The sequence below is a fragment of the Thrips palmi genome, unplaced genomic scaffold, assembly GCF_012932325.1.
Source record: "Thrips palmi isolate BJ-2018 unplaced genomic scaffold, TpBJ-2018v1 HiC_scaffold_8, whole genome shotgun sequence".
Taxonomy (NCBI): Eukaryota; Metazoa; Arthropoda; class Insecta; order Thysanoptera; family Thripidae; genus Thrips; species Thrips palmi.
Genome location: NW_023144635.1, coordinates 4778132 through 4794827, shown reverse-complemented (window position 1 = coordinate 4794827; position 16696 = coordinate 4778132). Strand labels below are relative to the sequence as shown.

Genomic DNA, 16696 nt, shown 5'->3' with positions numbered 1-16696 from the left:
CCGCAGGATGCGGTGGCCGTGGCGTATGACTGCCTTGTTTGCCATCCCGCCCGGCCCGTCGTGCACCGCCTTCTCCCGCAAGAACAACTTCTGCCTGCTCCTGCCCGGGCTGCTCCGCCGGGGCATGCTCGCCCGCCTGGGTTGCTTCGGTCCAACTAAAACAAACTCGCCCCCTCCCCCGCCCTGCCGCCGCCTTGGTCGCGCGAGGCGTTTACTCCGCCGCGCCGCCGCGTGTGTATTGGAGTGTGCAGCGCTGTGTGCTGCACTGTGTGCTCGGACGCAGCCGCACCAGCCGCGCCAGCCGCGCCGCGAGGAAAGCCATCACCGTGTAGTCGGCAACTTTGGCGCGCACACACACACAGACACGCATGCACGCGCGCCGCCTATAACGTAACTACACCAACTTTTATCGACATGCAGTTTCACTTGGTGTGGCACTTTGGAATGTTCTTTATTTTTCTCCGCCTCTCCTTTATTTGCCTTTCCTTGTGCGACTCGCCCAGGCGGTGGCGGTTGTTGGCGTCAACAGACATCCCGGACGCACCAGTCAAGGCACTGTGATTGTCGCGGCTCTGTGAAGGTGTGATAGCACGCCCGCTTGGAGGAGACGGCGTGCTTCGCCTTGACCTGCCGCAAGCGAGGCTCGAAGCGTGGCCTCTCGGTGCAGCTGCACTGCGAACGTGTTTATCGAGGCCCTGGCTTGCCATGGCAGCCCCGCCGTCCCGGTGCGGGAGTGCGGAATAAACAGTCTGCCTTCCCTTAATCCCCGCGGAGCGGAGCGCGGACTCCCGGGGGACGACGACGAGACGACGACGCGGAGACTTATTCTGTGTTTTCCTCGAGGCGACACGATGAAGCGCGGCAAACCAGGCAAACACTCCACCCCCGCCCCTCCCGATCCAGAACGGACTTGATTTCGCTCCCCGCTTCCTCCCACGTGAGAGCCTCGGCTGCCACTGATCCCACTTCTTAAGTCTCCGCGTGAGCGCGTATCTCTCCTCTTGAGTCTTTCCCCCGTCGGGCCGTCAGCGTGCGATCTGCGTCCCATCCGTTTCCCGGGCCTCCCTGAGGAAGTATGCGGTTTGGAGTGGCGGCGAAGTACTTGGCTTCGGCGCGCTTCCAGCGTAGCAGCGGCAGCCCGGCGGAATGAAAGGTTATTTTCACCAGGTTTATTTACCCTGGCGCGGAGGCTCGCCGGAAGGATTGCCGGCGAGGGATGAGGCCGCTCCGGCTGCAACTCGAGAAGGCCATTCTGGAAGGGAAACAGAGGCGGATTGGCTCGGTAATGTACCTCTGGCGGCGCGTGGCGGAGGTCTTGGTGGCCTTGGCGGCCTTGGCGCGGCCTTCAGAGCCGCGGGGGTGATAAGAGCGGAACGCCTCAGCTCAGCTGCGGCCTGCGGCCCGGCGCGAGGCTAGGTCTGCCGATGAGCTCCGGCCGGAACCAACCCGACCAGCCCGACCAGCCCGACCAGCCCGACCAGCCCGACCAGCCCACAGACAAAAGCCGCATCTGGGCGCCCCGATCCAATAAGGGCTGCGATTCGATTCATTATTCATTTCGTGGTCGACTGCCCCCGCTGCCCTGCTGCCCCGCTGCATCGTGTACCTCCCCTATCGGCCGGGCCGCGCGACCACACAGGGGGTGTGGAAAGGGGTGGACAGGCACCAGGTCGAAGAATTTCCATACTTTATTAACTAGGGCGGCGCGCTTCAGAACCGGGTCACCTTGTGCGGCGACGGCACCTCGTAGCGCGCGTAGGTGTTCTCGGGGGTGAGCGGCGTGGTGGGCCTTGTGCGGCTGGCGTGCCTGTCGGAGTAGACGTTGGGGCTCGCGGCGCGCGGCAGGCCCGGCCGTCTGGAGCCGACGGAGCCGCCACCACCGCCGGACAGGGACACGCTGTCGTAGAGCGCCGTGCCCGGCCCCACGCCCACGCCCGCCCCCACGCTGCCCAGCGTGGCGCCGCGCGCCGCCTCCCGGAAGGCCAGGTCCGTGATGGACGCGTCCCTGGCCAGGGCGGGCAGCTGGGCGGCCAGCTTGTCGCGGACCATGGCGCCCGCCATGAGGTAGGTCCTGGGTATGAACACGCCCAACAGTACGGCGGTGGCGCACGCCGTCACGCCGCCGCCCACCGCCGCGTCGCGCCACGCGTGCCCGCCCACGGCGTACAGGCACAGCCAGGCCAGCCACACCGCCACCAGCACCGCCGTGGTCGCCGCGAAGAACATCCCTGCAACGGAGAGGGGAGGGTCAGCGCATCCAGTCCGTAGTGGTAATGGCAAATGGAGGCAGGCCGGCCCGCCGAGCACCCGTGCGTTGCGGCACTGCCTACCCGCTCCTTCGCAGGCGCTGAGCGCCGGAGCGCCGGAGCGCCAAACTGGCGGCACTCACCCTCGCGGTAGTTCCTCCTGGAGGTGCAGATGAAGGGCGCGGTGGCGGCCAGCAGCACCAGCAGCAGCATGTCGTAGGCGAGCAGCAGCAGGAAGCGCGGCCCGGACAGCCAGGCGCACTCGGCGGGCGTGAGCAGCACAGCCAGCTGCACACTCAGCGCCACCTGCACGGCCACCGTGAAGAAGCAGAGCGCGGCCTGCAGCGGCCCCGACACGTGCGACAGCAGGCCGCCGTCGTGGTCGCACGCGGCCAGCATGAGGGCGCGCCCGAGCATCACGGCCAGCAGCAGTGAGTGTGCCAGCGGCGCGGCCAGCAGCCGCAGCCCGCACAGCGCCAGCCCGCCCTCGCCGTCCACGCCGCCGCCCCGCACGCAGTACGGCAGCGCGCTCCCGTACGCCACCAGCAGCGACAGCAGCAGCAGCAGCGACAGCGTCTGTGCAACACCCGCGGTCAGGTTCAACTTCCCCACTTCTTATACGGAATTCAGTTCAAGGATTAAACTTACGGCCGAGCCTTCCAGGATATCCCCGGCGAGGATCCTGGACGCGATGAAGAAGGCGACCGCCGTGGCCGCCATGGTGCCCAGGACGGCGACGGTCAGCACGGTGGCCACCCACGCCTCCCGCACCCACTCGACCTGCCCGCTGGCCAGCAGCAGCGGGCAGTCCACGACCTCCACATCGGCCTAAGGGATGAAAGGAGATTAGTACCAAAAGCCCAAAGTGGTGCAACGACGGTCTGTCTAAGGCAGCGGTTCCCAACCTTGGGGTCACGACCCCAAGGTTAACCAAGAAATTTGAAAGGGAAAAGAAAAAATTTGAACTCTACACCCCCTCCCCAGTCTTAATGGGGAGGCCTCCTGCTTTACTTCGGTGTTCGGGATGGGAACCGGTGCTATCAGGTACCTGGGGTTAATCCCGTCAGCGACTCTAAGCGTTCGCCGGGGGACCCAGTAGGACCCCAAAGCTCAGGCAGCTGGGTGAGAGCACCCAGTACGAAGCTCTTTGAGGGGCGGGACGTAGAGTGAGACGACAGAGAGACAGAGAGAGACTCAGACAGAGAAGAGGTTTGGTGGGAGCTTCTTGTTTTCGTAGGGTTGGTTGTGTACCCCATGGTACCCCCACTGTCCGGCGCTCCCGTACCGAACATACAGCGTTTTAGGCCAGCTTCAAAGGACTTATCATCGCCTCCCCGACGAGTCAAGGAGGCACCACCCGCAACCACACACCGGATGGTCTGGATTGATGGATCAAATACTCCATCGCTCCAGTGCCGAGGCCAACCCGCCGAAGCGGATTGCTTTTTAGACACCCACAGCGGAGTGGCCAGGTGAATGTGACTCTGACCACTACGCTATCACGCTTGTACGTCTGGCAGCGTGTTGGACGACGGGTTTGAGTTGCAGTGGGAGGAAGGCGGTCGAAAAATGTAATGAGATGATGGGATTCGATCCCCGGACCCCGCCATCGGGATCACACGACTTTACGCTCTCGGCCACCACGGCCCATGATGAGGGTGCTGGCGTGAGGTGGGTTCTTGACGCAACAGGACTCGACCGACCAGGTCAAAATTTCGCAAGAAGTTGGGGGAGTCGAACCGCCGACCCTAACATTGCGAACCGACGCCTCTACTCCCTGTACCACCACGTCCCATTCACGGAGTGGGCTCACGTTCACGGGTTTCAACCGCACTGGGTGAGGCAGTAAAATTAAATGGAAATATTTGTTAGGAGTCGAACCTCCGGCATGTGGGCCTGTTGCACACGGCTCCGCTCTCATGGCCTCGAACCACTACCCTTAGGATAGCAAGTCGAAAAAACTTTTGTGACGCTGGTATTCGAACGCCGGCCTGCGGCAACTCGATCCCACGTCTCCAACCTCTCGGCTATCACAGCAGTTATGAAACGCGATGGATCATCTGCTTTCATTAACGTTCGTTGAATGAGATTTTTTGTATCAAATTTGGGGTTGCGAACCGAAAAAGGTTGGGAACCGCTGGTCTAAGGGACGCGCCGAAATACACCAGGTCCAGGCACCTTGGTGAGGGCGTCGTCAGCGATGGTCCAGATGCCGCCGCGGTAGTGCGCCAGCGGCAGGAGCGGGCGCCCGGGGCCCGGAGAACGCAGCAGCAGGAAGGTGGCCGAGGCCGCCGCCCTGGAGGCCACCTCGTCCTGCCGCACCTCCAGCAGGCGCTGCACCGCGTCCTCCGCCAGCGCGGGCACGGCCTCGCCGAACTCCTCCAGCAGGGCGGCCGACTTGGGCATGCGGCCGCAGACGTCGCCCATGTCCTCCACGACCTCCACGGCCTCGACGGTCTCGACGGCCTCCAGCACCTCCATCGGCTCTGCGGGCTCCGCGTCCTCGGTCTCTGACTCATCGGATGCACTGGTGGAGTGTTCTTCGGGGGCTGCAGAACACAGGAGAAAACAAGACCAAAGTTAGGGCATACCTTCTACCGTGCTCCTTGCTCCTCAGCATAGAATCTATGCTTTATTCAAATTTACCTTCAAAGGGGATCCGCCTTATTGACTACAGCTCTTTCTCTCTCTTTTCTTACCCCTCTGCAGTGAGTGCAGCTCGGTGACTTAGGTGCTTCCCTCTCCTCTCTCACACGCTCCTGCTTCCATGCTCCTGGCCTGGATCGGACGTCGTATTTTCCGTACCTTATTTCCTGTGGCCTTTCAGACTCCCCCTCGCCTCCCCTCCCACCCCTAATCCATTGTCACCGTACGTCTCCGCGATAGGGACCGCCGCGCCCCGCAGCCGCCATCGAGCACCTCTAGCACCTCTCCCGGGTCATCCGGGTCGTGACGTACACTGTTCGGTCGAGTCCACGGCGTCCACGGGCTCAGCTCGTCGCCGGCGCTCCGCGACGTCGGCCTTGGCCTTGGCGCCGCAGAACGCGCTGAGGCCCTCCTTGAGGAGGTCGGCGGCCCGCAGCAGCGCGCGGCCCACGCCCAGGAAGTCGCTCATCCCGACGGCGGCCGCCACCTCCTCCGGCTCGGGCAGCAGCACGGCGTCCGTCGCGTTGGCGGCCTTGTGCTCGCTGAGGCGCGACAGCATGGCGCGCAGCGGCGTCACGTCGGGCACCAGCAGCAGGGCGTCGCGCGGCAGCGGCGTGGCCCCGGACCAGACGCCGTCCGGCGGCGCCAGGATGAGCTGCGGCGTGGGCGCCTCCACGGGGACCAGCACGTGGTCGCGCAGCATCCGGCGCAGCGCGGCCTCCACGCCCACCAGCACGCGCGCCCGCGACGTGGGCCCCGACCACGCGAAGCCGTCCGGCGCGTGGCCGCGGCGCGCGCACACCCCGCGCAGGCGGGCGTTCTCCAGGGCCTGGTCGGCCAGCAGCTCCGCCGCGTCCAGGTGGTGCTCGCCGTCCTCCTCGTCGCCATCCTGGTGCACGCTGGACGTGAGCAGGTCCGCGGCCGGCCAGGACCCCGCCGCGAGCAGCGTGCCCAGCGCGTTGGCGAGCTGCGGCTCCGGCTCCGGGGACTCGGGCAGCACCCACAGGGCCTGCGTCAGCCCGGAGCACAGCTCGGACACGGACTCGGCGGACGACAGGGCCTCCCCCGTCAGCACACCTGGGCAGGGGCAGCGTGAGGGGGGTCATGTCATGGGTCGGGGCCAACAAGTCAGCCACCTCAGTCCCGCGGGGCTCGCGTCTCACCCAGGGGGTAGCGGCGCTTGCAGTCCAGGTTCACGAAGGCGCCGAGCAGGGCCTTGCGAGCGACGGCCGCGCTGGAACACGAGTTGACTATCCGCAGCCCTGTGGGGCAGTACAGTCTCAGCTTTACTCGCCGGCCTGGGCCAGCACACCACCGCGTCGCATCGTCTCGTCGCTCCGTCTCTCTCCACCGACGCGACGCGATGATTGCGACAGCGACAGAGCAAGACGACTCCTCGGACTCAGTTTGTAATTAACATCTTAGACACTCGGAACTAACACAACAATGATGTCACTGTGGTCAACCAACGTGTTGTTGGCTCGGCTTACCCACTTCCACGTCGGGGACGTGCTGCAGCCGACGCAGTGCCTGCAGGACGTGCACGGCGGCCAGGGACAGTCGCTGCCCCCGCGGGACGACGGCGGCGCAGTCGGGCCCCGCCTCCAGGGGCAGCAGGGCTGCCAACAGGGAAACCAAGCTCGCCGGTCACACCTGCTTCGCCACGGCAGGGAAGACGCTTGGCAAATACCGCCAGGGCCAGGGCAACCGTCTGCTTCAATATTTCTAACCCTACGGAACATTTTTAAGATCAAGCAAAACGGGCCAAAATTGGATTTTTCAGTAGAATATTTACATAATTTTTCTACCAATATTTCTTGAGTGGGAATATGGTTAGGTCAGCCGAGAGGCAGGTCGCTCCGCGTGCTCCGCGCAAAGGGGCCTCCAGCTCGCTGGAGTGGCCCGGAGAGGGGCTGGAGGCGGCTGGAGGCGGCTGGAGGGCACAATGAACAGCGGGCTGGAGTGGGCCGGAGTCTGCTGGAAGAGCCTGGCGGAGGCTGGGCCGGCTGGCCTGGCTGGGCGTGGGTGATAGCAACAGCAAGCTCGATGGCGCGATGGCACCGGCCGGGGAGGGGAGGGGAGGGGGAGGGGGTTGATTCCGCGGCCCCACCATCGCTCTTTCTATCTCATCCCTGCCCGCCTTCCCTGCGTTTAACGGCCCGTAAAGCTGCATTACATAACGCTGGCGACCGTAAAGGCGGCGCTGTGCTGCGCTGTGCCCCCCCCCTCCCCCTTTTCATCCGGGGCCGTTCGGCAGCTGCGCAGCGCCCTGCCTCGGTCAGCGAGAAGCCCGCGCCGCAACCGAAACCGCAGTTTGGGAGCGGAATCGCTTGTTTGCCCGCGTCGGTTTAAGGCTTCTGCAGTCGGCGGCGTTCCGCTCCGCGCCGCGTCCCGCCGGATAAGGCTCAAAGCTCAGCGGTAACAGCATTGGCAGCCCTGCCCAGGCCTGCCGCGCCAGCCTTTCCCTTTCCGCGTAAACCCGACGGACGGATCGAGGGCTCTGGCGTGACGTCGCCTAAAAGGGGTCGCGCCACGCCTGTGTGCGTGGCGGCGCGTGGCGGCGCGTGGCGCTGCGTGGCGCGCAACCAAGGGCTTCCACCCCCCACCCTGGGTGCCCTCGCAGAGTGCACAAGTCTGTCTCGTTCTCCAGTCCTAAGAATAATCCTCGTGGCGGGGCACTCCGCAGGGGATCCAGTCAGACACGTGAGGCTGGCCGGGGTCTTGGGGGTCTTGCGGGCTTTGGGCGGGGCGGGGCGCGGCTGACAGGTGTGCCAACCCATCACGCCGTCGACCACTTCATTACGGGGCCGGGGGCAGGCGGGGGCAGGCGGGGCAGGCGGGGCCACCGCCGCCCCCTCCAGCTTACACCGTATGGGCACTGGGCCGGGCCTAAGTGCCATCGAGAGGAAAACGGTCTCCGATCCGCGCCGCGCCACGCCGCCCCATCAGGACGTCCAGCGCCATCAGCCATCACATCAGGTGCCCCGTGGGGAGGGCCCCACCCCCGCCCCTCCACACTAACTGGCTTCCTCGCCACTGATAGCCGCCGTGCGTCGAGGCTCTGGAGGAAAGGGAAGGCAATGGTCTCCTTATTGATCAAATTTGTTGGCGGCTTTTTCTCTCTCACCTGTGACGACGGCATCGCCGTGCAGCAGGAGGCCGTCTTTCTGGAGGCCGTCCTCCGCCTCCAGGCACTGCCCCCGCACGACGCACTGCCCCGCGCGCAGCACGAGCAGGGCCAGCAGCAGCATCCACATCGTCACGCCTCGCCGTCACGCCTCGCCGTCACGCCTCGCCGTCACGCCGCGCCGTCACTCTGCAGCGCCATCGCGGCGCTCCCCGTCACGCCGCCACACATGTCACCGCACTCTGTCGCACAGTCCGGTCACGTTTGATGGCAGTCACAAACGGCGGAGTCACTCGTCACGCGCGCACTCGGCGGCGTGCGGCGGGCTGCCTCCGCGTTCGCGCCGCCACTCCGCGGGCCGCGTCCACGTGGCGCGCGAGGCGGTGCACGAGGTGGCGCACATGCTGCTGGGAGTCAGGGCGGGCTGCCTTCACGAGGTGGACACTCTTGGTTTCCGGTGGCGTTCGGTCCACAGCGGCCCGGGCTGGACCCGGAGTGAGTTGGGCCCGGGGGAAGCCAGCGACTGCTTCCGTCCCTCCTTGCTCCGCCCCGAGGGTGCGCTGATTAGAACACCGGCCCGATCGGCGTCAGCACTGCCAGCACTGCCCGGCCCGCGGCGTGGTCAGCACCTCGGCGTGCACGGCGTGCTCGGCGCCGCACTACGCCGCCGGGGGGCCGAGAGAGTCTAGTGTCCGAGGGCCGGACGGAGAGACCGCCACACCGCGCCTCGGCCGTCCGTTCCGCCGTCCTGAGGCCTGCCTGGTTGAGGTGGCCGCGGCAGGGCTAGGCCAGGACCCAGGCCGGCAGCGCTCAGCCAACAAGAAGCCCTGCGCTAATCCAATATGCGGCGACCCCCGCCCCGCGCTTCGCTACTCTGGCCGCCCAGAGTCCCCGCCGGCGAGGGGAGGCGGCGCGGGGCTGCGGGGCTGCACTCTCCCTGTCACTCGCGGCCCTGGTGGCCCTGGCCAGGGTCTGCCGGCGGGGCCAGCCCGGCCAGCCTACGACAGCCCTGCCCGGCCCTGCCCTGCCCGTCGAGCGGGGCAATTAGTCCGGCAACGCGACCCTCGCCGCCTTCAACGCGGCCCTCGGCCACCCCTCGGCCACGCCCCGCCCCGCCCCGCCGGCGGCGATGCGCCTGCCGCACCCCGACACAGAGCCATCCCACCCGCCACGCTAAAGCTTCTGCGCTCCGGTAGAGAAAAAAATCACTCCATCCGTTATCACACGTTTTATTGGTCAATTTAAAAATTTGATTGTTTTTTTTTTTTCAAACATTAAACATGACTTTAAGTTGTTTCGGTGAGACTCCGTCTAGGGGCGCTCGTGGCGGCAGTTGTAGACCGTGGCGAAGGACTCGGTGTACAGCAGGCTGCAGCGGGCCGCGTTGTTGTCGAACGTCATCTCGCCCACCTTGAACTCGGGGTTCACCGACACCTGCAATCATCGCGCAGCGCGCAGCGCGTTCGTCAAAGTCATCATCCGCGCGGCCTTCCCGTTATTGCTGCCCCCGTTCATTCCCGCCATTGTCGCTTTCGCTCTTGGCCTGAAATAATTTCATCAGCCCGCGGCCTTTCGCTGGGTTTAATCTCGTCGACACGGGACGGGCTTTACGGCGTGTCCGCCGCGTTTTGCCGAGCCGAGGCGCGGTGCTGCGCCGGACTCGACTCGCTTTGGCGCGGCCCGGATCAGCAGACTGAATCCGAGAGTCATTTTCGTCGCGCTGTCTCTCTCGCACTCATGGGGTCTCACGTGAAGGTGCGAGAGAGACAGAGCGACGGAAAGGACTCTCGGAGTCAGTCTCCAGGACGGGCACGGGCGTGCTCTCCGGGCCGTTTATCGACTTTGCTGCAATACGGTGAAAGTTGCGCCATTTGCCTATCCTCTGGGCGCGGGCTCTGGGCGCGCTCTCCAGCCCGCACTGCAGCCCGCCCTCGGGGCGTAACTGCCGCCGCAGCGCCAAGACTTGCGCGGGTCCGCTGCGCGCCCAACTTGGACTCGAGACACAGCGTCGTTGTCGTATCCGGGTAAGCCGCTGCTTTTGCGCGCCTCGCTCCGTTTCCCCGGCGCGGCCGCCCGGCAAAGTGTTTAATTCGGCCGGCGCGCACCTTGAGCGTGTACATGCCGGGCTCCAGGTCCGAGATGTCCACCCACTGGCAGTCGATGTTGTGGCGGTAGATGTCCGAGCAGTTGACCGTGATGCCCTGGTCGCCGAAGTTGGCGCACGCGTACACGGGCTCCACGCCGCCGAGGCACTGGTTGTCCTCCAGGCAGAAGGACGCCTTGTGGCCCTCGGCCACGCGCACCCCGCGGCTGTCCATCACGTCGAACGTGGCGAACACCTCCATGCTGTGGTAGTGCCTGGAAGACAGCAAGGCGTCAGTGACACTGTTTCGATTCCTCGACGCTCTGCTTTGCGCGACTGCTCCGCTCACTCACATGTGGCAGGCGTGCCACTCCCAGAGGTGCTTGGGGATGAAGGGCCGGAAGTCCTCGTTGCCGACGTTGATGATCCTGGCGGTGAAGCGCAGCAGGCGCCGCGTCTCCAGGTGCCAGTTGGCCGGGTCCTCCTGCTTCAGCCTGTACGCCGAGGACGCCAGGCAGTTCTCCTCCATGGCGCACTGCAGGAAGAACAGCTGCCGGTCCTCCAGGTGCGCGGAGCGCGTCAGCTCCTCGAAGTCGAACATCAGGTCGGCGATTTCTGGCGGAAGCGGAAAACATGCAGGGCGCCGAAAAGGAGAGAAAGTGGTAAGCGAACCCGGGACACTCACTGCGCGTGCACACGACGCCGGCGACGTTGTCCCGCTTGCCGGGGCAGTCCTCGTGGCCGAGGCCCTTGCTGCCCTCGGCCAGCGCGTCGTGCTGGCACAGCGACAGCGACGTCTCGTTGCCCAGGCAGGACACGCCGCTCAGGCCGATCCTGGACGCGTTGCCGCCGAAGAAGTCCGTCTGCACGGCGGCGCTGGCGTAGCCCAGGCCCAGGTCGCGGCACACCACGCCCGCCTCCAGCAGGCTCCAGCCGTCGCCGCACACCGCGGACCATTCTGGTGGAGGAACGCCGTTCCGGTCTCAACAAAGAGAAATGGCGATATGGCCGAGCGAAACGCGGAGCCAGAGTGGAGGTGGCCGAGGCCGTGTCCGTGCGGGGACTCTTCGGGGAACTCGTTGTCGCGGTGGACACAAAAGCAAGAAAGGAAGAAGTCGGGGAAAGACAGTGTAGCGCGGGGGTGGGGCAGGCAGGTACCTCAGGTTCCTCGAACAAGGACTTGGCTGCCCCAGGGGCCGCCAAGCGGAAGCTTGACCTGCGGTCGCACCCCCCCCCCCCTTTCCCTCGCTCCGACAAACTCCGGCCAGATTAGACCCCGCCATTTCTTGCCCCCGGCGTGCACTATAAAAACCGTTCGCGGCTGCCGATGCCGTGATACCCCAGCAACGACCGCCAGGCAGATGGAGCAGCATCACAGGGCGCTGGTACTTATCTGCGACGACTTGGCCGGCCTCTGCCGCTTAGCTGCTTGAGCCCGGATCGTCGTGTTTTATTTATCGCGAGGTGCCGCCCCGCCCCGCTTCAAAGTTGCCGGGGTATTTTGTGGACAGTCGAATAGTGGGGCCGTAGTTTGTTTATCCGCGACGCTGGGCCGCCGGGCTGCCGCGCGCTAAACTGGCTGGCGGCGCTTGAGATTGCTAATGGCGAATTGCGCCCCTCGCCCCAGTTTTGAATTCACTCGCCAAACAGCTCCATTGTCTCGTTTGCTGGTGAGAAGTTCGGGTGCCGCCTCTCCGCCCTCTGCCTCTCGGCGCGGGGAAGTCCGCCAGGGCCGCCCTGCCGCTCCAGAGGGCGCGCGGGGCGGGCGGGCGGTCAGGCGGGACAAGCGACATGGCTTCGGTGACGGCCTGACGGCCTGACCGAGGGCCTGACCGAGGGCCTGACGGCGTGACGCGCGGCGTGACGTCATCCGGACGAAGCTCGTACTCACCGCCGCCCTTGGCGCGGACCTCGACGCGGCCCTCCTCCTCGGTGCGGCCCCCCGCCAGGCGGACGTGGAGTCGGCCCCCCGCGGCGTCCTGCAACGGCGCCAGCGTCAATACACACACCAACGCGCACTCACACTCACACACACACACACACACACACACACACAGCAGCAGCAGCAGCAGCACGCACCAGGGCGAGCGGTCGCGGCCACAAAGGAAAAAGTATCTATTGCCCCTCCTATCTCTCGGCTGCTCCCTTATTCCCGGACCTCTGCCGGAAGAAGAAGAGGAAGCAAAAGTTTGAAAAAAAAAGGAGTTGCCGATAAACTCTTCATTGCGCACTAACTTCCAGGTCACGTTGCTCTACGCCGTGCTCGGCGTTTTTTCAACCCAACCCCTCCCCGTTCTAGCAGTACCCCTTCTCGCGAGTCGTCCACTGCACTGCACCCGGGGCCCGGGGCGGCGGGGTGTGTCAGTCCGGACGGTTTTGCCTCTCAGCGCAATATTGGCTTTTCAACGGTTGTCGTGAATCAACGAGGATTTATTGTGCAGTTTCAGCACGGAGGGGCGAAAACGTCTTGCCTCGCGCGACGCGGCGCCCAGCAGCGCCAAGCCTATTGGGCACGGCGGCGGCGGCACGGCGGCACGGCCACGGTTCGGTGATTGGCGATTCCGCTTTCGTTCTCCTCTTCTTTCTTCGGTCACCCCGCCAACGTCGTTATGAGCCTCGCCACCAGCGGACTGATTGCGACGCTGTCTCTCGCACTCATGGGGCGTCCCGTACAGGTGCGAGAGAGACAGCGACAAAAACGGAATCAGTCTACCCGCCGCCCTGCCTTGGCGGAGGCGGGCCGAGCGCGACAGCTTCCTTCCGCCGCCGTGTTTTCCTCCGTCTATTTCATCGTGACTTTTGTCCGTTAAATTATGCATCCTCCCTCTCCCCCTCCCCCCTCCCCGCTCATGTCGCCAAGGAGGTAACCGTGCGGCTTCTCGCCCCTTCCCACCTCGCCAGAGAAAAGAACCGCCAATCTCCTTTGCGCCCTCCTCGCCCTTCATCTCGCCTTCTTTCCGCCCTGCTTCACCAGCGCCACCAGCGTCACCAGCGTCACCGCCAGCAGCGGCGCGACAGGCCGCGACGGCGACGTGGGCCTCGGGCTGGCGGCGAGGCTGGCGGCGGCGCCCCATATTCTATTATTCCCTTTAATTTTCCTTCCTACATGCCCTGATCAAGGGGTTACCCACTGAGGTAATCCTGTGTACACTCACTCGGTAATCATGGGTAATCGTGGTAATCTTGGTAATCGTGGTAATCTTGTAGTAATCATAGTAATCGTGAGTAAATCTTGTAGTAATCGTAGTAATCGTGTGAGAATCTTAGTAATCGCAACTGTGTGGGCGGGAGTCTAACGCCCGCAGTGCAGGCGGGCATGTGTCGGGCCCGAAATGGCATACGATCATGTGTGGTCTAGCCGTTAATAGTAATGGCAATGGCAAGGTAGGCCACCGATTAGACTCGCAAGGCACCAGTGTGGGAGTGGAGGCCGACATAGTCCCTGCTCGGGGAGGTGTCTTCCCCGGACACCTGAAGTGACCCGAAGCCACCCAAGGCGTGTCTGGTATGTGCGTCCTCGTGCCACATTTTAAATTTTTTGTGAACTAAATTGACTATTATTTTCCTATCCAAAACAATTGCTGATAAAGATACTACTTTAGAGGACTCTCAAAGAAGTTGCCTCTCCACTATATTTTATTATTAAGAATTATTTTTTGTTTGCAGTTTTTCAAATTTAACTAAAAAATGGAACTTGTTTTAACTTAGTCTCTTTAGAAGTCAGGGGTGGAATGGCGGCAAAATAAACTTCTGTTACGCCCGACCACGCCAGAATCTTGTACCATACTCCAAGAAAACCAAGCAGACGAAATAAGGCCTGGGCGATTATTGGTTGTAATCGTAATCGGCCGATGAATAAAATAATCGCGATTGGTGTCGATTAGCAGTTCGGTAATCGGTAATCGAAAACGTACACGATTAATCGAAAATCAACGATTAATCGGGGGAAACCGATTATTTGGAAATTGACAAACAAAGCTTAATACTCATACTATTGTGAAAATAGCATGTAATAAGAGGATAGGAAAACCATTGGCGCAACCTCGAGTGTCTGAGACAGCTTTTTCGTGCCTTCACTGAAAACTTTTCAAGACTTTTCCGCTCAGAATTTAAACAGGTGATGGATAGAATATCCGATGATGAGACGATTAATCGATATCGATCATCGTTAAATAATCGGTCAATCCTTCGATTACCGAACCACTAATCGGGGGTTTGAAATAATCGGACGATTAACAAAATAATCGCGATTATTTTCGATTATTCGATTAATCGCCCAGGCCTAGACGAAATCGCGCAACACCGTCACTTCTCATCACCTTGGCTCCTATGGTGAGCTATGGCCGGCAAATACACTATGCATTTTTCGCAGTAGCTCTGTTTTCAGAGACGAGCCATTCCAGTGAAAGTGGTTATTATCCAAGAATGCTGATAGACATTGTTATCGCTGAGCAATCATGGTAATCATTGGGTAATCATGGTAATCGCTTGGTAATCGTGGTAATCTTTTGGTGATCATAGTAATCATTAGGTAATCCTGGTAATCCCGGTAATCTTAGTAATCCTGGTAATCAAGGTAATTTTGGTAATCACGAATCCTGTGTACGCTAAAAATTTGAGTGGGTAACCCCTTGGCCCTGATGCCCTGATGCCCTGGCCTCGTTTCCACGCCTCAAGCCCCCACTCCGCTACTCACCTTGATGCGCGTCTTGGGCTTCCGTCGAGGTGCCGCCGCTCCCTCTTGAGCTGCTTGTCCGCCTCCTCCTCCCCGCCGGCCGTCCCCGAGGCCGTCCCCGTGGCCGTCCAGGTCAGGGTCGAGGCAGACGACGCCGGCCGACTCGGTGTGGTCGCAGTCCGAGCTGCCCCAGCCCTCGGCGGTCCTGCAGTGGGCCAGCTCGTCCTCGTGGCCCTCGCACAGCACGTTGTCCATCCAGAAGCGCCCTGCGGGTAGGCAGCCCATCGTACACCTAGGCGCGAGGCGTGGCGCCGGGCGGCCGGCCGGTGCGGAGGCGTGCCGCGTCGCCGCGTCGCCGTGTCATCCCAAAACGCTCGGCGAATTTGGTCCGATTGGCATTTCCATCGCCATGCCGGGCTCAGCAATGCAGCACGCCCACGCCGCGCCGCGCCACGCCACGCGCTGGGATTCCGCATCCCATCTGCAGAAACCTACGGAGTCATCAAAGCCTGCCTCTGTTTTTTCGCGTTCCGCGTTTTGCTTTTGCACTCACTCCGGGCAGGACCGTAGGCCGAGCTGTGCGTCACTCGGCGCACGCCGTCGAAGCCCAGCTGGCGGCACACCACGACGGCGTCCTGGGCGTCCCACTCGTCGTCGCAGACGGCACCCCACTTGCCCAGGTGGTGGATCTCCACGTTGCCTGCAACAGGGACCAAGGATTCGCGGTCGCGCTCGGGTGGCTGGAGTGGGCCTTCGCGGCGCCCGGGCTGACGTTGACCTGACACCCAAGGCAGCCCAAGGCAGCCCGGGACACCGGACACCTGAGAACCACCATTAAGGTCCAGTGCCTCGCATCTCGGCAGCCCAGGCAGGCCGGGCAGGCCACCAGGCAAAAGACTTGGAGGACAGCTTTGCCGAAATCAGGGAAGTCCCTCTGCCGGGTCGAGGGTCGATCCTTGAAGACACAACTGGCTGACTACAGGAAAAGTGGCGACACTTTAAGGCTACGTTATAGATTGATGTATAAAGTACCGAGCACCAAGCAAAGAACCAAATTTTAATTTTACTTTTTCCCGAGCACGAAAAGGCAGTGTGCAGGGCGGGCAGCTCGTTTCAAATTCAATGCAACAGCGTGCCGATAAATCACGGGCCGGCCAAGGCACGGCTGGCGCGGCCTGAGGGGCGCTAGGCGCTGCGGGCTCGCCGCGCCACCGCGCCATGCAGCATGCATGCAGGCCAGGTGACGCAAAGCGCGCAAAGCACGCAGACCGTGGCCAGACGCCGCGCGTCGCTGTCTAGGCCGTCCAGGCCGTCCGGCTGGTGTTACCTTCGTTCGCCGCCCGGCCGCCCACCAGGCGCACCGTCGCCTCGCTGATCCTGCTCTTCTTCAGCAGCTTCTTGACGAGCGCGGCCTTCTTGTCGCGCCGCAGGTGGCGGTGGCGCTGCGACTCCGGCAGCACGGCCTGCACCGCCAGCACCGCCAGCAGCAGCACGACGAGCACGACGATCTTCATGGCGGCGGCACTCGCGGTTCGCGGCTCGGAGTAGTGCCGTGCACGGTAGTGGCGCCAGACACGACTGCAGACCCAACTTGGTGGGCAGGGCGGCACCGCGGCACCGCGCCGACGTGTCCAGGCCACGTGCTGACCGCCACGCACACACACACGCACGCACTCACACACACGCAACACCTCCTCATCTGCATCCCCCCTTCTCCTCCACCCGCGCTGGACCGCCGCACCGCCGCCGCGCCGGGTGCCGCGGTGCCGCCGTGGCCCCGTTGTTTATGACAGTCACGTCCCCGTCTTGTGTCTCTCCGGACACGCCCCCGCCGCCCCGCCCCAGTCCCTCAAGGCCCTCACGGCCCTGGCCGGGGCCCTGGCGCTCGGCCGCCGTCCAAGGACGCGGCCGCAGACCAA

The 16696-nt window shown here is 63.3% G+C and overlaps 2 protein-coding genes across 2 annotated transcripts; both read right to left on the bottom strand.

Moving 5' to 3' along the window:
* Positions 1-422: 422 nt before the first annotated feature.
* LOC117653074 lies at positions 423-8149 on the bottom strand. The gene is made up of 9 exons (XM_034398439.1): positions 8020-8149; positions 6056-6154; positions 5205-5969; positions 4624-4795; positions 4425-4542; positions 2895-3074; positions 2390-2822; positions 1955-2228; positions 423-555 (listed from the first exon to the last, which is right to left on the bottom strand). Exons 1-9 carry the CDS (start codon positions 8147-8149, stop codon positions 423-425), a joined length of 2304 nt encoding a protein of 767 aa, XP_034254330.1.
* Positions 8150-9260: 1111 nt separating this feature from the next.
* On the bottom strand, positions 9261-16334 carry LOC117653408 (lysyl oxidase homolog 3B-like). The gene is made up of 8 exons (XM_034399059.1): positions 16105-16334; positions 15331-15477; positions 14799-15043; positions 11994-12081; positions 10788-11060; positions 10456-10717; positions 10125-10377; positions 9261-9453 (listed from the first exon to the last, which is right to left on the bottom strand). Exons 1-8 carry the CDS (start codon positions 16289-16291, stop codon positions 9331-9333), a joined length of 1578 nt encoding a protein of 525 aa, XP_034254950.1. The 5' UTR covers positions 16292-16334; the 3' UTR covers positions 9261-9330.
* Between the last annotated feature and the right edge of the window lie 362 nt (positions 16335-16696).